The following is a 23865-nucleotide window of genomic DNA, read 5'->3' on the forward strand; positions in this document are numbered from 1 at the left end:
TAGCAAATAAACTGAACAACTTAGGATTTGCAATGTGTATTTTGTCAGGTGTCACAAACATGGATACCAGAAAGTCTTTGAGTCAGTTATTCGTTATGGCATAATCTTATGGGGAAATTCAGCAAATGTCACTAGGCTCCTAGTACTACAAAAGAAAGTAATTAGAAATGTGTGTTGCAAAAAATAGGGAATCCTGTCGACCACTGTTAAAAAATTTAAAAATACTATCTATCCCCTCACTTTATGAGGTGCATTCAAGTTCTAAGGCCTCCGATTTTTTTTCTCCGGACTGGAAAGAGATAGAAACATGCGCATTGTTTTAAAATAAGGCCGCGTTCATTCTCAATACGTCCCAGAGATGGCAGCACCGTACGGCAGATGGAATTTTACCGCCAGCGGCGAGAATGAGAACTGTTTTAAATACTTAAAATGGCGACGTTTTCCTTACTTGAACAGCGTGCAATCATTCGTTTTCTGAATTTGCGTGGTGAGAAACCAATTGAAATTCATCAACAGTTGAAGGAGACATGTGGTGATGGAGTTATGGATGTGTTGAAAGTGCGTTCGTGGGTGCGACAGTTTAATGGAGGCAGAACATCGTGTGACAACAAACCAAAACAACCTCGGGCTCGCACAAGCCGGTCTGACGACATGATCGAGAAAGTGGAGAGAATTGTTTTGGGGGATCGCTGAATGACTGCTGAACAGATCGCCTCCAGAGTTGGCATTTCTGTGGGTTCTGTGCACACAATCCTGCATGACGACCTGAAAATGCGAAAAGTGTCATCCAGGTGGGTGCCACGAATGCTGACGGACGACCACATGGCTGCCCGTGTGGCATGTTGCCAAGCAATGTTGACGCGCAATGACAGCATGAATGGGACTTTCTTTTCATCGGTTGTGACAATGGATGAGACGTGGATGCCATTTTTCAATCCAGAAACAAAGCGCCAGTCAGCTCAATGGAAGCACACAGATTCACCGCCACCAAAAAAATTTCGGGTAACCGCCAGTGCTGAAAAAATGATGGTGTCCATGTTCTGGGACAGCGAGGGCGTAATTCTTACCCATTGCATTCCATAGGGCACTACGGTAACAGGTGCATCCTACGAAAATGTTTTGAAGAACAAATTCCTTCCTGCACTGCAACAAAAACGTCCGGGAAGGGCTGCGCATGTGCTGTTTCACCAAGACAACGCACCCGCACATCGAGCTAACATTACGCAACAGTTTCTTCGTGATAACAACTTTGAAGTGATTCCTCATGCTCCCTACTCACCTGACCTGGCTCCTAGTGACTTTTGGCTTTTTCCAACAATGAAAGACATTCTCCGTGGCTGCACATTCACCAGCCGTGCTGCTATTGCCTCAGCGATTTTCCAGTGGTCAAAACAGACTCCTAAAGAAGCCATCGCCGCTGCCATGAAATCATGGCGTCAGCGTTGTGAAAAATGTGTATGCCTGCAGGGCGATTACGTCGAGAAGTAACGCCAGTTTCATCGATTTCGGGTGAGTAGTTAATTAGAAAAAAAAATTGGAGGCCTTAGAACTTGAATGCACCTCGTACATATATGAGGTGGTGGTGTTCCTATATAAAAATCAACATACACTAGACACTTTCTGTTTTGACCACAATTACAGAACTCGTCACAGAGATAACTTCAAACTTCCAACACATCATTTAAAACTTTATGCCCAAATTCCAGAGTATATGGGGTTAAAAATTTTCAACAAAATAAAAGGCTGTAATATATTTAAGATGGAGCTTGGTTCACTGAAAAGATTGCTCTTTACTCTTCTTGTGGAAAAGTGTTATTATTCTGTCGATGAATTCGTTGAGGACAGCTTCACAGTCTGAACACAGGGATTGTATTATATGTATTACTTTATGTACACGTATAGCTGTAACTTAGAAATGTAAAATATAATGTAAACTTTTGTATTTCTCTTAAAAAAGAGAAAAAATTTTCTTTGTAAACCTTGACATATCTCCTGTTCATCAAATAAAATGATTTGAAAATTGTGCGTGATGAGATGAATAAATCACATTTCACATATAGTATCGGTACTCCAAGAAAATTTGCTTCCCAAAAACTTTATATCAGGTTGAATCTGGACATACTTTAAACCGAATTATGTATTTTAATACTATTTACGAAATTCCGATGTTTTCAGAGTGTCATGTGATGTCCTGTTTCATTTATGACGTAATGTAAGAGCTATTAATGCTATGCAAGATCTGTAAATGCTATATACATATGAACATATGGTCTTTCTATGTGATTGTAGTTGCACGTTGGCAGTGACATCTGTTTTCTGGTGTTGTCTGATAATTGGTGAAACAAATTCTAACAGGTCGCAGGAAAATATTGCTGATTTTGGTTTGAAAAGTGTTGCTTTCAAAAGTAAATTTAATTTTATGCAAGGTGAATTATTTTATGTACTAAAATGTCCTTTGAATTTCTTAAATCACAGAGCTTTTGGCTCTCGTTTGAAGCTCAACACTTTGGAGACCAGTCATTTACATCATCATTTAAAATTTTACTGGCACATTTGCGTGAAGTATCTTAAAGTGTAACACACACGAAGAAGACAAATACTATGCATGAAAGCTTAGCTTTTCTTGTAGCTATACTGTGTACATTAATTTAAACCATTAATGTTTCCTATTTGTGTGTTAACGCTTCATAACAGTGATGTTGCTATTGGCTGACTACATTACATGCCCTGTCCTCTGAAGATCTGCTGTCATCGGCTGGCAAGATCACGTGATATTAGCTATGACTGGCTTAAAATCAACGCAATCTTAGTTTCACTAAAGTGCTGTGATTGGTGGAACTCGAATATATACTTTCGTAATATGAAAATAGGCAGCGTACAAGTTGCTGCACAAAGAAGGTTGTCCCAAAACGCTCATGTGGTATGTGTTCGTTTTCTAAAGTGCCTGGAAGTTCTACGCCAGTCTGTAAAACCTAAATCATTCAAAGACTGATGAGTTTTACAATTCTGAGGGAAGTTTACTGTCACTTAAACAGGGAAAATGTCTATTTTCACCCGGGAGAAAGTGTGCTTTTAACTGGGAAAATCTGGGTCCCCCCTCCCGTATACACCCTGTAGAAGATCTTGTCTCGTAGTGGTAACACCAATTTCGCCCACAGACTTGGCATGGGAGGTTTCTATGATGCTCAGCTGTTTGGCAATTAACGGCTCAGTGTTTGCTATGCACATGTGTCTTGGAAGGATCTGCGGTTCTCGGTGACAGTTAACTATCCACAGTTCACCAAATCCATTCTTAAACAAGACGACAGAGGCTGGGATGACAAAGTTATTCTTCAGTGGTATGCTTCTCTTACATTCCACTACAAGATCCATGGGTTGATGCATGGCATGACACATGGCAGTTACCTTTCTAGCGCTGACTGCAGGAATGATCACTTCATCCAGCACACCATAATCTCCACACACTCGGTTGCCCATCTTCCTGTCCACAGTATCTCATCTTGACTAACATAATCTTTGAGCGACCACAATCTATAATTGCCTGAGAAGCTTTCAAAAAGTCCCATCCGAGAATGATGTCATGACTACACACTTGTAAGAGGATAAATGCTAAGGGCTGTGTATGGCCACTTATAACCACACGAATGACACATCTTTCTGTAGGTTTTACATATTTCCCATTAGCCACCTTCAGCAGAGATGTTTCGTTGTCGAGGAATATGGTTTTCTGCAACTGGCGACAGTACTTCTCCGAAATGACTGAATATGATGCTCCAGAGTTCACAAGAGCTTTGACGGGTTGGCCACCCATGAGGATATCGATGTAGTTTCCTATCATTTTTGTAGTGATCGATGGCGGAGGGTTTTTGTCTTTGGTAGTGTCACCTCCAAGGAAGGTCGCAACCCCGCACCCTTTAATTTTCCAAGTTGCGGTGGCTAGGAAATTGGCTGGAACTTCTAAATGGTGATGGAGACCTTGATCAACATCATGGGGAGTGTCCTCTCCAGTGGCTAGCTTGCGGCAATGATGACCTACGTCGTTCTGTTCCCACATCTTCTTGTTCATCTCCGTCGTCCCAGAGTTGGCATCGGCTAAGATCGGTCTGCTGTCTTCTGGTGCAGGCGTCATCAAATATCCGCCGCCTTTCTTGACAATAGCCCACCACATGTCCCGGTCATCTGCTGTGGAAACATACTGGTTGGTTATCTTGTGTCCTCCAGGTGTCAGTCTTCCTTGGTACCCAAACAGGTTCCTCATGCAGCAGTGTAGGAACGTAACTTTGCTTGTGTCTCGACTTTTTCGCTGTTCTAAAGGGAAATGAAGGACGAGAAATGGGGTTCAATGTCTGTTCCACTTCCTCCCTCATGACCTCTTGAAGCGTCTCGGTTTTTTGCTCGCTGTGAAATCCAAGTGTCTTCTGAACTTCCTCTCTCACTATCTGACGAAGAACACTTGTGAAATCAGTTCCTTCCTCCATCACGGATGTCGATGTGACATTTGGAAACCGTTCAAACATCTTTTTTGCTGCATTGTCTCGATTACTGGCACCATTTTATGAAGTTGTCTGCTGTCGAAACCTCCTTCAAGAGTAGGACTTGATACACATCCACAGCAATGCCCTTCATGAGATGTGCAACCTTATCTTCCTCCTCCATTCTAGGATCCACTATTTTACACAGCTCCAAGATGCCTTGAATGTAGGATGCTGTAGTTTCTCCTGGACGCTGTACCCTGCACTTTTATTTAATTTCAGCCTTGCACTTTTGTCATTGTGTGTCGCCAAAATACTTGTGCAGTTCTGCCTGGAATACTTCCCAGCTTGTAAACTTCTCCTTATTGTTCTCATACCATTGCTTGGCAGTACCCTCCAAGTAGAAAAATACCTTAGCCAAATACACAGTGTCATCCCATTTGTTAAATTTGGCTATACGCTCATATACTTTTATCCACTTGTTTGGATCATGGCCATCATCACCAGAGAACCCAGAAGGATGTTTATGTGTTTGCACACAGTTGCTGTCACCGTAATGTCCTCTTCTTCTTCTTCTTCTGTCTCCGATAGAGTGCGATCTGTTGAATATGGCTTGTACTCGGGTTTCTTGCCACATAAAAGGCAGCTCTGTTGTGGCCTGATGGGAGCTACTGTTTCGTCGATAATGTGCGCTATCACAAGTTCCAATACCCGGCGCATCCACCAGAATAGTATCACATAGAAGAAGGTGTAATTAGATGAATGACAAACACTATTTTCACTTAATGAAGGTTTATTCAGCACTTGCACATACAAGAGTACAGAGCAACCTGCCTCCGGCCAGAACACATACGGTATATATACAGTTACAGAACATTCCAGCACAATGATTCTTAACATTTCCACATTACTTCTAGAATGTACTAGAACTGAATATGGAAATTAAAATTTTACAGTTCAGGTGACACTCAACCCTCCATGCAACAGTCTAGTATCATAACCACTACACCACAGTGACTGCGCTAGTCAGCTTCTTCTGTGACAATATGTTTTGATGGTAGTATATTTTGGCAATTGGTCCTGGTGCATTGCTGCCCTGGATTTGCCCTTCCCTATTGAAACAACTGTGGCCCTTAACTCACCTGCTTTCTGTCCTCAAAAGGGATTTGGAACCTACTTTCATTCTGAATACTTTGTAAAATAATTTTTATTGTTTTCTCATAATTGTAAATGTTCATCAAGTCCACATTGTTCTTCTGGATTGCTTTGAACAGGTTTGCTCTGTATGAAAAAATTTTCTTAGAGTAACCAGTGACATGATAAACTGGCAATTTTACATGGTGGTCGGCAGTTGGTATGCACGGACGATGATGTCACTACTAACAGTGTCTTAATCTGCTCCAAATATTGTGTATACTACAACAAGAATTTCTGCAAATCTTTCAACACCCACATACTTTTCAGCTGACCACATCTCACAGAGGCAAGTAAGCCTTAAATGAGTAGAGCTAATTCAATCTTCAATTTTCTTCAAAAATTTGCCCTGGACTGGAGCTAGACATAAAAGTTTGGTTTATTTTCTATGGTTCTGATATAATTCTGTATTATAGGCTTCTCACATGAATGCACTAGAACTAAATTAAGAATGTCTACCATACACTGTACGAATTGCATTCTGAGGTATTGTTCAGCAGTTATTGTTCTCACACCTTGTAACTGGCTCATCACTGCAGTGTCAGCAAAGCCAATTTCTAACATGGCCTCCGGTACAGTTGTTTATAGTGAGCAAGTGAACAAAAGTTGTAGTTGTGTGGTGAAAACTGGAACACACATAAATTATAACAGTGAAATAGTGAAGCTAAATGAACGTGTATCAAGCCTGCAATTAATTGTAGATGTACTAAGGCAGGACATTGCGCATTTAGAAAATGAAATTGCCGAACTAAAAAAGGCGCGTAATATCCCGATCGCCAAAGCAAGTAAAACATGGAACTGGGAGCACAGGATTAGCATGATCACGGAAGAAAGAAGCGAAAAGGTGATAAATACAACAAATGGAACAAACCGCGGCAATAACAGCAGTTTCAGTGTCCTACCTACAATAAACGAGTGCTCTGAAGTGGATATAGGCCTAAAGGCAGAAACAACAAGGCAACAAATGTTTTCTAGGCCAAAAAGGGTTGGTCGTGTGAAACCCAGTGTCTGTAGAATTCCTATGGTAACAAAAAACATTTTTCATGCACTAGATTCAGATATAAATGTGGAATCCACAGAAAACTGACGACAACAACACGCCGAATCTATATAGTGACAAGCACATGAGCAGAAACTTCCACAAGAAACGTGAAGACAAACTCGAAGTGAAAATATTCTCTAATAGCCATGGACGTGAAATTGCAAAAATGCTACGTGACAGTCATTGTATACAAGCAACTAATATTGTCAAACCAGGTGCACCCATCCAAGAACTCATTAGAAACATAGAAACTGAAAATAATCATCATATTGTCATCATAGCTGGAGCCAATAATGTATATAAAAACAATCTCCACAGTGCAACACGAAACTGTGAGGTACTAAATTCAACTGAATAGAAATCAGTCTTTGTAGTCGGAATTCCACATACGCATGACCTTTCGGAATGGTCATGTGTGAACGTGGAAATCATAAAAACAAACAGGCAATACTCAAAGATTTGCAGGGCCTACCAAAATGCATATTTTATAAGTATGGACTCCTTGCAAAGATACTGTTACATGAGACATGGCATGCACCTTTATAACAGAGGCAAGAAGACTCTGTGCCAAAACATCAGCATGATACTGAAAGCATCTGACAACCAAGAAGTAATTGCTTCTCTTCCAGTTCCTTGCTTGATGCAAGCAGAGCCTGAAGTAATGGTTACTTCTATAGCAGCAGTAGAGGTGGAAGCAGCAATTGTACCTACACACATAACAAACGCTGCAGCAGCAGTACCTAGCACACTTCATCTACAGGATTCAACAGCAGCAGAAGATGAAGCAACATCCAAATCTCCACTGTCACCATTTGCCACAACAATGCCTACAGCGGCAGCAGCAGTACTTACCACACTTCATCAGCAAGATTCAACTGCAGCAGAAGAAGAAGCAACCTCATCTCCTCAGTCACTAGATGCCACAACAGTGCCCCCACATACCATAACAGCAGTTCCATCAATTCCTGTAGTAGCAGCCTCAGCTACAATATCATAACAAGGAGGGAACAGTAGGCATACAACAGTAGATGTGCTACCACTCCAAGTGAACAATTTTGTAGTAAAAGGCAACAAGAGGCAGAAATCCAAAAGATAAGCCTTGTAAAAGGTTTGAAATCCAATCACCATAGTGTTCAGTGTGTAAGCAATAAGAGTGTGGATCTTAAAATATGTTAGGACTGAAAGATAAAGAACTTATCATAAATGAGTTTGGTCTTGATAACCAGTTTGATATTTTTTGTCTGAGTGAACACTGGGCTAATGAGAATGAACTTGCAGTTACCAAATTTGACAATTTTAGTATAGTAAATAACTACTGTAGGAAAGAGCACATTAGAGGTGATGTGGCAATTTATTCCAACCAGTCACTCAATTGTACAATAACCAAACTAGACCTAAATTCCTTGTGTGATGAACAGCACTTTGAAGTTATGGGTATATTCATTAATAGTCATAAGCTAATAGTAGTATCCATGTACAGATCACCAAAGGGAAGCATTAACATATTTTTAGAAAAAATGGACATGCTACTGAGTGAATTAAGTAATATTTAATGGCTACACTATGATATTGCAATAGTTGATGATTTGAATGCTGATTTTGATGTTACTAAATGTAAGGGTAGTGTTGCAGATCTGGAAAACTTGCTAAGACAATACAATTTACATCATGTCAATAACATGCCTACAAGAAACGAAGCACATGTAGATAACATCTTTGTAAACTTCAAGACCACCGAAAACACATGTGAAGTTGTAGTGTTCCCATTCTCTGACCATGACTTCGTTTCCCTAAATTATGCAAGTAAAATTCCCCTCAATAGGAGCAATGCAAACAGACCTGTCTCAACAGTTGTGATTACCAGACCCGTAACTGAGGATAAAATTAACACATTTCGTAATTCCCTTGCTGACAGAGACTGATTTGGCCATTGTAGTGTCGATGGACATTACACATCAAATAATGATGTGCCACCAAAATAATATTTGATAGATTCTTTAATGCATTATTGACCCTATTTAACCATAGTATTCCCATAAAGAAAATCAAAATAATGGACAGCAGCCACAAATCCAGATCTCAAAACAGACAAAATATATGGTACACTAAACAGCTGACAGATCTAAAGAAACAAGTTTTGTTACTGTACAACATATACAATAGTATGAAATCTGACTATGCCAAATCAGCCTATGTGGAATGGACGAATGAATACAAAAAAGCCATCCTGCAAGCCAAAAAAACCTACAATGCCAACAGCATATATAATTCCACCAATAAATCAAAACTGCTTGGAAAGTAATTAACAGTGCTGCCACAGATACTAAAAAAGACAAAATTAATATCCCACCTCAAACACTCAATGAGTTTTTTATTAATTCAGTGAAAGAAATAGGAGACGCAATTATCAAACCAGACATTAGTCCATCAGAGCTACTCTCCCAAAATTGGGGTAGACAGTCACTAAATACAAGCATGCTAACCTTCTCCGAAGTATCGCCTAGATTTGTACAAGTGGTCGTATAACAACTGAAATTATCTGATAGCTTAGATATATATGGCATATCATGCAACCTGCTAAAAAAAGTGTGTGATTGCATTCTGTACCCTTTAACCCATTGCATAAACAAGTGCTTACTTGAGGGATATTTTTCTGATGAGTTAAAACTGTCTAGGATCGCCACAGTATACAAAAAGGGAGATAAAAACTCTCCATCTAGTTACAGGCCTATCTCAATAGTACCCGCATTCTCCAAGGTAATAGAATGCATCATGTGCCAACAATTATCATCTCACTTTGAGAATCTAGGAATAATTAATGTTACACAATACGGGTTTAGGAAGAATCTGTCGACCATTGATGCAATCAACATGGTAGTCAGTTACATCCTCAAAGTTTTTGAGAACAAAGGCTTTGCTCAGGTCTCATTCTGTGACCGAAACAAGGCCTTCGACTGTGTTGAGCACACGCCACTGCTAGAGAAACTAGAATTGTACGGCATCAAAGGAAACAGTCTCAGACTCTTAAAAGCTTATCTCAACAACCGTAAACAGGTAGTTTGTGTTGGTAAGGAAATATCAAACATAGAAAATGTTAAAGTAGGTGTGCCTCAGGGATCTGTACTGGTCCCCTTCTTGTTTCTGATAATGATCAATGACCTCCCCGTGTTTGTTAGATCCACCACTGTATTGTATGCAGATGATACGACTTTTCTTCATAGCAGTAACAATCTTAATGATCTTAAAACCTGTGCTGAAAATACACTCACGCAGCATATTGGTTCAGAGCAAATGGTTTCCTGCTAAATGAAAATAAAACTCAGCAGATAATCTTCACTCTAAGAGACAAGCCACTATCTGATGACCCTAGTTCTGTTAAATTCCTGGGAGTTTATTTAAACGAAAAGTTATCCTGGGGCCAACATGTAAACTATATTAGTAGTAAGCTAGCTAGAGTAATTTATTTATTAAGACAACTCAGAAATTGTGTACCTGAAACATACATCAGATCATCTTATTTTGAATTTTTCCAAAGTATAATATCCTATGGCATTATCTTGTGGGGTAACTGTAGTCATATACATGACATCCTATTATTGCAGAAGAAAGCCATTAGGATAATTACAAATTCTTCACATAAGGCTCACTGCAAACCCTTATTTGCTAAACAAAAAATTATGACAGTAATAAACCTCTATATATACAATGTCTTAATCTTTACGAAGAAGAACCTACAAGATTTGAAATGTAGAGAAAATGTACGTTGTTACAACACAAGAAGCATCAAACACATATACACACTTTACCACAGATTATCAAAATCGATAAATAGCTATGATGTCACAGGGCATAAACTATTTAATAAGCTGCCACATGCTATACAGGATCTTCCTGAACATACATTCAAAGAAAGACTGCATGAATGGTTTATTGCCCACCCGTTCTATGATAGCAATGAATTCTTCAATTGTAAAATGCTGTAATCCAACAGATGACCCTCTGTACATTTATTGTAATATAAGCTAAAATATTTCAGTAGTCAATACCTTATCACACTGTATTATAAATTGTATCTTCATTTGACATTGTCAATTGCTGTAATGGCCTAAAGACAATAAAATCTTTATTATTATTATTATTATTATTATTATTATTATTAGCAATTCAATTTATCCATTTACAAGTTATAAGATAAGAGATGTGTTATAATTGTTGTTGCCAGTGCTTGATCTGAAAAATGTTCTACATAGATAAATTTAAGGAACTACTTCCTTCATCACCAGATTGAGCACAAACAAGAACTAGTATCCTAAAAGTATCATAATTGTGTGTGGATCCTTTTATTCCAATTTCTCCAGAATCATGGCACCTCTTAGGGCAGTTCCCTGGCTTCAGCAGATAATAATTGTTTCCACAATAACTTTTATTTTTTTTTTCTGATCTCCTCATCACTTTTCCTTTTTTCCTCGTCAAAGGTACATCATAACATAAGTGCTTTGCCTTCTGGGACCTTTACACCATTTGCTTACTGCTTGGCAATGAATTTATGGTATTTATTGTCTACCTTGTGATCTAAGCTCTCTTAAAGCTTTCTTCCAGTTATTAAAAGGCTTACTAACAAAAGCTCATAGTTCCCTGCATGACATTAGAACATTCAGTCCATGAGTGCCAGTGATGTTGGGGGTGGGGGGTAGGAAAGTTCTTCTTCCCAGGAACTGGAAACTTGTAAATATCTGATGGAATCCAGGGATCTTTTACTTCAGCTATTCCTCATCATTGGTTGGAGGATGACCAATGTATCTCCAGTATCATAATCCATGGACCAGCTGCAAATGTTGTCAGCACTGAGAGATATCTTCACCCCCACCCACTCACCACAACATTCCACAGGCAGTGGCTCCAAAAGTACTTAACCACTTCCCTCTCCGCATGACATGCAGCTTATGCCTCAAGAAAAATTGGGCTGACTGTAACTTAACTTTGTCACAGATATTTTTGAACCTGTAGAAAGTCAGCATTTTGGTTCGGCATATGTGGCACAGAAAACATGAACCTACATCAGCATGGTCGAACATTCACACAACCCCTCTTAAGTATTACTCTTTATAAAATTGTATCACACTGTGCAGTCTCAGTGCTTATAGTTTCAGTTTACTACAGAAGAGAGATTTGAAACAAACCTATGCTTTCTGTTATACTGCATGGAGAGAAAGTTGCTTTAGAAAAATTATAAAATCTTTTTTTAGTCATTTAAAAGTGAGTTGAGATTTACACTACCAGTATATGTGCCTCTAACTATTAAAATTTCATTATCATTGAACAAACATGTTTCAAGAGTTTTAAAATGAGCAGTTCTTAACAAAGTTGCCAAAAACATGGTCAGTTATTACTATGATCATAAAAAGTAGTTATTGAACATTAAAAACAAATTGTTTTGTGGCTTAACACAGAATCAAACAAAGAATGTATTGGAACAACAAATTCATCAATAAGCTTGTTGGTTCGCTATTTCACTTGTAATTAAAGCCTAAACTTGAGTGTTTAATAATAATAATAATAATAATAATAATAATAATAATAATAATATTTATTCATCATCGAATAATCAAATACAATCCCTAGAAATAATACAGTTTCAGGACATCATACAGATTATTCTTCTGAAAGTGTCAGTTTATAAATTACAAACTAAAGATTTGTTTGTATTAATAAATTTTATGTGGTGTTACTGCCAGACACCACACTTGCTAGGTGGTAGCCTTTAAATTGGCCGCGGTCCATTAGTATACGTCGGACCCGCGTGTCGCCACTATTAGTGATTGCAGACCGAGCGCCACCATACGGCAGGTCTAGTCTAGAGAGACTCCCTAGCACTCACCCAGTTGTACAGCTGACTTTGCTAGCGATGGTTCACTGCCTACCTACGCTCTCATTTGCAGAGACGATAGTTTAGCATAGCCTTCATCTACGTCATTTGCTACGACCTAGCAAGGTGCCATATTCCGTAATTAGAATGAATTCTGAGCAAACAATATTGTGAATCATGTACTGTCAAGAGCGATGTTCGTCATTAATGGATTAAAGTTAAGTATCAAGCTAATTACGCCCGCTTTCTGAATTCTAATTCCTTGTCATGTTCCAGACCTCATGTCAGTATAGTTCTTCCTCCTCATGCCAGCCTGCGTGAGCTAAAATGCGTGCATTTCGGCCTCCTCTAGTAACGGTGTTGGCACTTCCACCAACACAACATTTTACATTTTGATGGATTTTACATTTGGTAGTATACAATCACAATATTACAAATATTGTTTTTATCAACATTATGTTAGTTGTAGGTTACTTAAAACTATGAGCTTGACATACTTATGAAGCACTTTTCATACAGATATAATACTCGTCTAGTGAATAAAAAGGGTTTTCAATTAGAATTCTTTTTAGCTGATCTTTTAATTTGTTAGTAGGAAAGGTTGTGAGAATTTTTGGTAGAGCAATGGCTAGCTTCAGCCCAGCATGAAGTGCAGTTTTTTCATATAAAGCTGTTCTGTGGCTATTTATGTGGTATCTGAACTTTTTCCTTGTATCGTACTGGTGCAGGTCACAGTTGAAATTTGGATTTATTGTTTTCACAAGCAATATAACTTTCAATATGTATACACCTATAATGGTAAGCACACCTAATTTTGGAAACAGATTCTGACATGATTCTCAAGGTTTGGCACCACAAATAATTCTGATAACTTTTTTCTGTAGTATTAATAATGTACTTAGGTTGGCTTGAGTTGTTGCACCCCATATTTCTACAGCATAGTTTAATTTGATGAGAATAGGGCATGATAAGCAGTTTTTAGTACACACATGTCCTTACAATATTTGCTAATCAGATTTATAGCAAACACATTCTTTGACAGCTTACATGCTAAGGAATCAATATGCATGTCCCATTTGAGGCTGTCCTGGATTGTAATTCCCAAGAACTTTGTCCATTTTTCCTTTTTTACAATGTCATTTCCTATGGATAATTTCATGTCATGTGTTAAATTCCATCATTGCAGTCTTTGAAGCACTTACATTTAGATGGCTTTCATTAAAATACTTGACTATTTTATTAGTTACACTGTTGCACAGTACCTCCAGACTCTCATAGTCTTTGTGTTTACACACTATTGATGTGTCATCTGCATACATAATTTTTGTACAGTTAGGAGAACAATACTGTATATCATTAACATTTGTCAAGAAAAGAAGGGGTCCCACGACAGAACCTTGAGGCATTTGATATCAGTAATTTTAGATTTGTAAGACCCACTGTTTGTTTTAAGCAAGACAAATTGTTTTCTATTGCTCATATACGATTTTATTAGCTCATAGCCAGTTCCTCTGATACCCAGGTTCCAAAGCTTGTCAAGTAATATGGTGATGTTGACACAATCAAAAGCTTTTTCTAGATCAAGGAACACTCCAGTTACATACTCCTTGTTCTCTATGGCCGTTATTATTTTGTCTATTAATTGTGCTGCTGCTACTGATGTTGACTTGTTTTTCATAAAGCCATTCTGATTTTCAAATATTAAATTGTGTTGACTCAGGCATGTCATTAGTCTAGTATAAATAACTTTCTCAACTACCTTAGAAAATGCAGGTAAGATTGAGATGGGGCGGTAGTTTTCAATCTTAGATTTATCACCTTTCTTGTAAATCAGGGTTACTTGTACTGTCTTTAGACTATCTGGGAAACAACCTGATGCAATTACTTCATTTACTGCTGTGGCCATGGCATCAGATATGTTGTCTATGCATCTTTTCATTGTGCTGATAGACAATTCATCATAGCCTGCTGATTTTGTATTTTTAATGACATTACTATGTTTTTGACTTCCTTGTTATTGGTTGGGACCAAGTGTATGCTTTGTTTGATTGGAATGCCCCTATATCTATGCTGAAGATTCTTAAAATGGTCATTGACAGATTTTCCAACAGAAGAAAAGTACTCATTAAAAACATTTGCAATCTGACATTGACATTTCAGGATATGCCCTTTATGGTTTATAGTAAAATCACTTGTTGATCTGTCCTTACAATCCCTAAAGCTATTTATTACTTTCCAAACAGCTAAACCTGTGTTAATAGAGTTTCTTAACATTGTGGCTACATATTTACTTTTAGTTTCTAGCAGAAGATCTTTATAGTAATCCTGATAATTCTTAAATTCTACCTTTAGTCTATTATTATTGTTATTATTTATCATTGCATTTTGGAAAAGTCTAAGTTTCTCTCTTGCTGTTTTTACTTCATGATTTATCCAGTTATTTTTTTGTATCTTTTTGCAGTCATTTACTGTAAAGGTCATTTCTGGACATGAGACATTGAAGCAATAACAAAAATCTGATGAAACATCACTGAAAGTAATGCTGTTTTTTCACCCCATTGTAAGCTTTTCAGCAAACTGTTGAAATCTTTAACATTGTCGTCATTGGTGATTCTTTTTGTCACATATTGTTTCTCTTTTCTATTGACATGAAGATTTTCAGCTTCTATCAATACCTGTACTGCCTGGTGGTCAGAAATGGCAAGCTTCAGAACTGATGCACTGCATGTAAAGTGGGACATGCTAGTTATAATGTTGTCAACACATGATTTTACACTGTTGACCTCTCTAGTGGGCTCATTTATCAGAAATGTTAAGTTAAATTGAGCTAGTATTAGCATTAGTTTTTTAGATACAGAGTCATTAGACAGCAAGTCAATGTATATATCTCCAGTTAGTATTATATTAACCCACCATTTTTATTGCAGTGTTTACTGTCAATGGCAACAAGCAGGTCATTAAGAACATCAAAGAAACTATCTAGGCTACCAGATGGAGGTCTGTATAAGCCTATAATAATTAAGTTCACTTTCCTCCACTTATAATTAATTGCTGCTAGTTCCATCACACCCTCAATGCTGAAAGCACTTACATCTATTACACTATAATTACTACCACTGGCTGCAAAGATAGCTACCCCACCACCATGTTTCTCTTTTCTACTGAAGGCAGAGCAAAAGATCATGGAAAGTGGCTTACATACACTAATTAGCTCATCTGTGTACCAGTGTTCACTTATAACTAAAACATCAGGGTTATCAATAGCTGTAATGGTATCCAACTCGTTGTGCTTATTGCCAAGACTTTGAAAGTTCTGCTGAATTAATTTGAAAGTGAGTTTGGATTGTTGAACGCTTGATGGACTTGTCACCCTACCAGAACCACTTATACATTTATCCAAACTACAAATACGAAACAAACAAAACTATTGTGATTCTGCACAATATTCCATAAATTAGTTATTACAGCTAGCAAAACCTGTAAACTATAAATTAGATTGTCTTTTGAAATGAGTTCTTGTCTTTTTGTTTGGTCTTTGTTTTTCAGAAATAAAACCAAAGAGAGATTTATGACTTATCTATTTCATAGTTTTTTCAAACATGACTATTTAACAATTAAACACATACACACACATACAGTTTAAGCTCACTTGACACATACTGGCCAAAACTGTTACTTTTAATTGTTGTAAACCTCCCTTCCCCTTATGTATGTCCATACTGTTGTAAGTAGGTGTGAAGTCATTAACTGAAAAGAATGTGAGACTTGAAAGTACTTTCTCAATCTTTTCAGAGTCACATTTGCTTTTGTAAAATTAAAGAATTAATTCAGAATGACCTAACAATGCTGGAATGTGTGGAGTTAAAAATTCAAAATATTTTCTTATTTCATTTTGATCTTGAATGAAACTTTTGGTACCTGACATCTGTTGTTCATAAATTACAGCAACATTTTTGCTGTTTGCTGCATTGCATGTAACTGAATTCTTATTTGCCTATGCAGCATAATTTATTGTTTCCATAATCATACCGTGTGGCAGCTAACACATTTCTGACAATATTATGGTAAAATTTAATGTACTTCAAGTTTACTCTTTCTTCTGCCCAAAAATAATCATTAATGGGGAGGAAGAGGTATGGAAAAGGCAATTTAAGATATTGAAAGCAAGGAATAGTTGCCTATGTCATGAGAAGTACAGGTATTACCGTACAAAAATAAAACTCAGTAATGGAACTGTATGTTATAGAAAGGAGGAAAAGTCTCCCCCCCCCCCCATAATTGTAATCCTTCATCATACTATCATGATTTCAGACTATTATGCTGTTCTCAAGTGATAGCTCAGTATGAAATGTCTCAGTGCATAGTGTTCCTTTGAAGATGACACTGTCTTAGAGTCAACCATGTTTACATATTTCCTGTGCATGGCTGACATGAGGATAGTGTCTTCTGTAAAAGGAACAATATGTGTTGATACATTTCATAGTAAGTTGTGAATTGAGAGGTTTTTGTAAGTTTCTGCCTTCTGACTGGTTTGATACGACCAACCTCTTCGTCTCAGAGTGGCACTTGCAACCAACGTCTATACTTATTTGCTGGATGTATTCCAGTCTCTGTCTTCCTCTATAGTTTTTACCCCATACAGCTCCCTCTAGTATCACGGAAGTCATTCCCTGATGTCATAACAGATGGCCTATCATCTTATTCCTTCTTCTTGTCAGTGTTTTCCATATATTCCTTTCCTCTACAATTCTGCGCAGAACCACCTCATTCCTTAACTTATCAGTCCACCTAATTTTCAACATTCGTCTGTTGCTCCACGTCTCAAATGCTTTGATTCTCTCTGTACCAGTTTTCTCACAGAGTGCCATAATAGGCCAAAATCAAGCATCATGGTGAATAAACACATTCAATAACAATCCATGAGGGAAATGTGATTTCTAAAACATTGATGGACTATGGATGCAAGTAAACAAAAAATAACTGGAACTGTGTGCACTGCTGTTACATTCAGATACCTGTCCTATTACTAGAGGAAAGAGAGGATGGGATGAGAAAGAGAGAGAGAGAGAGAGAGAGAGAGAGAGAGAGAGAGAGAGAGAGAGAATGTTTGAACATCCAATTAGCAGACCATTGATATAGTAATAATGTAGACTGAAGTATTAACCTGTGAGAAGAATGTTTTTTTGAGACATATATTAGATAGAAAAAGCAGCACAATACTGTAAAGTGTGTACTGGAGATTTTTCACTTTTGATGCAGTAAATTATTAATAGCATTTTAGAGTAATGAACTGTGAGAAGTCTCATCTTAATAATGGTAAAACAGTCTTCACAGTCTATGTTCATTTTTTAAAAATGTAATAACAAAGAGAGTCGCTAGCCTACCCATACAAGCAGGCTATGTAAACAATAATGAGAGCAACATTTTAGGGTTGGTAATGATCAGGACGTTAAAATGGATGCTGTTTTGATGAGCAACATAATTTGCATGCAGATTTCTAGATTTTGTAAAAACTCCATGTAATTTTTGTACACTATGAAAGTTAAGTGATGTGTCAGCTAATCTTACCCTTACAGTGTCTTTTGTAATAATAATAATAATAATAATAACAAATGTACCACTAAAGTGGTAATATATGATCAGTAGCATGTTAACTCTGTTTACAGAGAGAAGCACTTGTTCGTGAGCCTTAACTTGCGCCTTTTGTGTGCTCACTTGTCTTTGGCTCTTACTGGTGGCTTGGGCAGTGCTGTGCTGGGAAGACAAGCTAAAGCACTACGACAGTTCCTTTTCAGGTATTTATTTGGATTTGCAAGGAACACTTATTTGATCTTAAGTAACTGTTTTCTTTATTTTGGTTGCAATTATAGTGATTGTGAATTGAGATAGAAGCCCATTCACCACACTGTAAATGAATTGCTTTGAATGGTAAATGTATCTTCCCTATGCACATTGTTAAACTTTTAAAAGTGTTATAAGAATGGAGAGTACTGTTCAGGGTATGGTACTGAAAATAAAAATTCCACAAAGGTTATTTTGTAAGTATATTATTCAAAGAAAGCACATCATAATTTATGTAAAAGAAGCTTTAGAACTACTGATTTTCTTCTAGTTCTAGTGCAGTAGAAAAAGAATGGAATCTTGAAAGCTAATGAGCTTATTGGATCATTAAGTACACCTATGAAGGACTCTTAAATTTGCATCAGAGTGGTTAACTTTATATTTTGTGTAGTGTTTCAATCCTGGCATTTTCACTATCATAAAATAATCAATATCTCATATCTGCTGTTACAGGTTGGTTGACTTGTCAACCCCACCATGTGTGGAGAAAATTATTAATGAAACACTTGCGATTGGTGCTCCAATGTTGCTTCCACCACTCAAAGAACGCATGGAACTCTTACATTCTCTACTACCTCAAGGGCTAAACCTTTCTAAAGGACAGGTAACACCTAGAAAATACTTGTTATTGTAGTTTTTGTCTGGTGTTATTTCCCTCAATGGTAACATTACACAAATCACACATTGCTATTGAAATATACAGCTTACCATTGCAACTCTCTGAAGATGAAGATGGCATGCAACAAACATCAAATTGGCATGAAGTGTACTGCGCGCTTGGATATGCAAATGATTAGCATTCCCTCACAACCCCACAAATTACGTAGAAGTAATTTCATCTACACTCTGTAGACAAGGAAAGATTATCCAGTGGGTTTCTCATTCAGATATCACATTTGATTCTTCATTGTTTTTGAGAAAATAGTGTTATGTCTTGTGTGGAAAGGAGAAAAATCTACCAGCACGTGTCATACTTTGACAGTGGTAGGATAATGGCCTTTCAAGATTGAAATTCATCGTTCCACAATATTTCTACCCACATTGGTTGAACTTCCATGACTGTTATGCAAATATAGAATAGAATTCCATCCTGGATTTTCCATTGTTTGAATGTAGAATAGATGAGTTCAAGAGGGCTACACTCAATGCATAACCTTAACTGCTCCATACAACCAGCACTGGAGAGGACAGACATATTGTTCACTCTGCCAAGCAGGATCGTACAATGATGTCATATACCTTGAATCAGAAAATGAGTTTATCTGCAGCAAGACAAGTATCTGTATGATCAGGGTAATTACAGCAAGAACACCAGGGACTATTAGCATGATGACCAGTGTTATGGCTTCCTTGACACAGCAGCAGAGAAAGATACACTGACATTAGTTAATTTATCTATTTCATCTTGGAGCATTTTGTGTGTTATTGATGTCCATAGTATATTCAAACAGAATTATACATAATGGTATATATAATAATAAAGAATATAGTTAAGTCATGTAGATTTGCATACAAACATACAATGAGTATAAGTTAAAATTTTAGACCTTTCTTAGCAAAGTCAAAAAATTTCTGTATGGCATAGAAGGCCTCCTTTGAAAGCCAGTTTTGTACAACATTTCTAAAGATTTTTTTACGAGGTAGTGTGTGCTTCTGGCAGCAGTGCACCAATGCAGATGCCCCAGAGCAGTATGCAGTATGTTATGTGGCTAATAAAAAAAATTTATAATAGTAGCTGAGCATCTTGTTTTCACACAAGCTCTAAGTTTATGTTACAGATATATGACTGTTGATAATTAAGTGTACATAGAACCTATGTGGAGGTTCCAACCTAATTTGTAATCCAAGGGTACACCAAGGAACTTAACTGTCATACAATCACTGTTGGTATCGCTAACACTAAAAATAACATTTTTGGTTTTATTTTGATTCACTGTTAATTCATTATATTTAAATCATTTACTAGAAATTCTCAGGATAGCTTTGCTTTGTTCCTTTAGATCCCCTGTGTCATTTACAGTTGCAAAAAAGGTGATATCATCAGCATACAGAACAGAGTTACATGGCTTGATACTAGGCAGTTCATTAATATAGATTCTAAAAAGTAAGGGTCCCGGTACAGAATGTTGAGGCATGGCTCTTGAAACATCTAGAAATCCAGTGCTCATACCCAACACTAACAATGGACACACACGTCACCACATTGTATTTTAAGATGAGTTATAGTTACGTGCACAGCTTCACAGTGGACATATCTATGTGTGGAGGGTCAGAGGAGAACGAACATTGCCAGATGGCATCCAGCATCATCGTACATGTTGAGCACTTGAGCACTTGATGTGAGCAGAAGGGGTGCAGTTAGGCAGTTAGGTACACAACTTAATCACTTTTAGTTTGATTAGCCGATAATTTGGACAGAGGGCACTACATTCCTGACATGTGGCTGTGCCCTATCTTCAAGGTCTCTGTGATATCTTCTTGCAAAACCACATGTTGCCCATGATGTCGTGACCTCTTTCTTTACAGGGGTATTAGGTTATTGCTCTTGTCTACATGTTCTCCAGATCTCTCATCCAGTGAAAACCTGTGGTCACAAGTTACCGATAAACTGGCATGCCACCACTCGCCAGCCACAAGGACTGATTAACTCTGGCAAAGAGTTGAAGCAAATGTGAAAGTATTTAACCCATGTCTGTCATCAGAGTTCAGTTTGACTCAATGCCCAGTCACGTTAGAGTCCTTGTTGGTGCCAGAAGTGATAGCTCTGTGTGCTAAATTTTGCCCCTTGAACAACTGAAGAAAGTGGAAAGTGTCAAGTACTTGGGGAGTGTGATAGAGGAAAATGGAAGTAATGAGAAAGAGGTCAGCGAATGTGGCAGACAGGCAGAAACATTCATGAGGAGTGTTAGGAATCTGGTTCGGAACAAAGACTTCCCACAAAAATCCTTTCCCTGCCTGCCTAACCTAAAATGGGCTATAGAACATAGACTATTCGTATTACCACACTGTTATAGTTACGTGCACAAGCACTGGTCAATTAACAATATTAAAGAACATGGAATCCTACATCTTATGGCATATGTAATGCATTTTTGAGAAAAAAGTGGACAAAGTATGTTCTTTTCCTGTATTCTTCATATATTAATGACTTACCACACTATATTCATGAAAATGCAAAGCTAGTTCCTTTTGCTGTTGTTACAAGTATAGTAATCACACCCAACAAGCAAGAATTAGCTGAGCAAATTGTAAATAATGTCCTTCAGAAAATTATTAGATGATACTCTGCAAATGGGCTTTCACTAAATTTTGAGAAAACACAGTATATACAATTTTGTACAGTAAATGGCATAACATCATTGATAAATATAGGCTTCAAACAGCTGTCTGTTGCTAAGGCAGAATATTCAATATTCCTGATGTGTACATTGATGAGAAATTGAACTGGAAGAAACACACTGATGATCTGCCGAAACACTTAGGTTCAGCTACTTATGCCATTCGGGTTGATGCAAATTTTGGCAATAAACATATCAGAAAATTAGTCTACTATGCCTATTTTCAATCACTGTTTTCATATGGTGTCATATTTTGGGGTAATTCATCATTAAGAGAAAAAGTATTCATTGCATAAAAGCATATAATCAGAATAATAGCTGGAGCCCACCCAGGATCACCTTGCAGACATTTATTTAAGGAACTTGGCATATTTGCAGTACTTTCGCAATACATATATTCACTTATGAAATTTGATACTTCTCATTGTACTGCATATTAGGGTTTTTTTCTCCATTCCATATGAGACAAAGGAAGAATGACTGCTTAAATGCCTCTGTGCAGGTTGTAATTAGTCTAATCTTGTCTTTACAGTCCTTCAGACTTTATAATTAGTCTTTTGTGGGTTAGTTGATATCTGTATTCAGCCATCTGCCAGATTTGGTTTTTCACTGTTTACATAATGTTCTCATGTGAGACAAGCTAAAATGTGACTATTTGTGCTGTCCTCCTTTGTATACGTGCACTATCCCGTGTTAGTACTGTTTGATACAGGCCCCCACATGTTTGAATAGTATTCTACAGTATGCGATTGCAAGCTTTCTCAGCATATTCCAATGATAAAATGTTTTTGGGTGATCATCCGAGTGGTTGCATCATCTTGTCACAGTATTTTAATAAGTTCTGTAACTGTTATCTTCAGGCGAAGTGTTGGGATGCTATGTTCTGCACGTAAATATATCAGCTGGAGTGTTGATCTCTTCTGTGGGTGGGCCAATCGTGAGCTTCTGGAAGAGGGTGCTGTGTCAGTGGATTGAGAATGCAGTGCAGCTGGTGGAGGAGGAACACAGTGCAGTCCTGGTGAGGGCATGATTTGCAATGTCTGTCCATTCCGTACGTAGGTGCCACCACCTTCAGAAAGGAGCAGTCCTGTCATATTTTCATAATTGTGGAATCCCACACTCTGCTGAATTGAAATCTGCTATCTCATTTATAGGTTGTTGTGCAGATGTATTTCTGCTGCCTCTGTAACAATCAAGTCCCAGAAGCCATTGGTGTTCCGTAGTTTCATCATTTGTTCAAAATCAGAGGTGTGTTCCTCATTGATGCTATACTCTGCCATCGTGGACTTGGCTGTCTGCCCTAGTCAAACATTTCTGACGTGTTCCAAATGGCACTGCCAGATGCTTCTCTGTGTCTGTCTGATGCACTACATCCCACATTTGCACTCAATACTGTAGTTGGCTGCCCTGCGTATGGCAGGAATACACGTTTGGCCTCTTCTTCTGGTTTGTCGTTCCCTCTCCTACCTTCCTTTAAGGCACTTCTTATTTGCATCTCATTGTAACCATTCTGCAGATGTTGTAAAACATTTGGCAAGCTCTTCCTTATAAGAGGATGGCACATGTCTGCCCTGGGACGTGAGGTTGGTCATAATTGAGTCTTCTTCACTGCTCTTTCTATGTGTTGGCTGCAGCTCTTTCTGTTTACATAGTGCATTTGGCCTAATGGATTGACTTTTACATTATGAACGGTCATTGATGATGACTGATTTTCAATAGAGTGTATACCTGTTTATGAGTTTTGTGTTCTTGCAGACCTACTTACTTTGTTGCTTATGAAAATGTGGCAACATGTGGTCATCTTTACTCTTGAATGTGTATAACTCTTAAGTTAAATCAAAATACACCATACTGAGCCAAGGGGAAAAAAGTTAACTAAAATTATTTTATCTTCTACACTGTTTTGAGCTATAATCACCTGGTAAAACATTAGTCATGTTCATCTCACCACATGCACCAAATAAGGGAATCTTAATTAAAAGTCAGTTTAAAAGTTGACATTTGAAATATTTGTAGAATAATCTTCTGTAATCACTATGAATTTTCTTCATTTACTCCTGCCTGTTAAGTTCAGTTTTTTGCATCATACTGCTCTCTGATCAGAATTATTTC

At 37.6% G+C, this 23865-nt stretch overlaps 1 protein-coding gene across 1 annotated transcript in view; it reads left to right on the forward strand.

Annotated features, from left to right (window-relative positions):
* The window catches only part of LOC126095271 (probable E3 ubiquitin-protein ligase HERC1), an 814023-nt gene that overhangs the window by 113462 nt on the left and 676696 nt on the right, over positions 1-23865 (forward strand). Inside the window, exons 11-12 of the mRNA XM_049910030.1 lie at positions 18241-18369; positions 18869-19019. Of these exons, the coding sequence (XP_049765987.1) occupies positions 18241-18369; positions 18869-19019 (280 nt within the window). The remainder of the gene's footprint in view (positions 1-18240; positions 18370-18868; positions 19020-23865) is intronic.

This window comes from Schistocerca cancellata, chromosome 8, assembly GCF_023864275.1.
Source record: "Schistocerca cancellata isolate TAMUIC-IGC-003103 chromosome 8, iqSchCanc2.1, whole genome shotgun sequence".
NCBI lineage: Eukaryota > Metazoa > Arthropoda > Insecta > Orthoptera > Acrididae > Schistocerca > Schistocerca cancellata.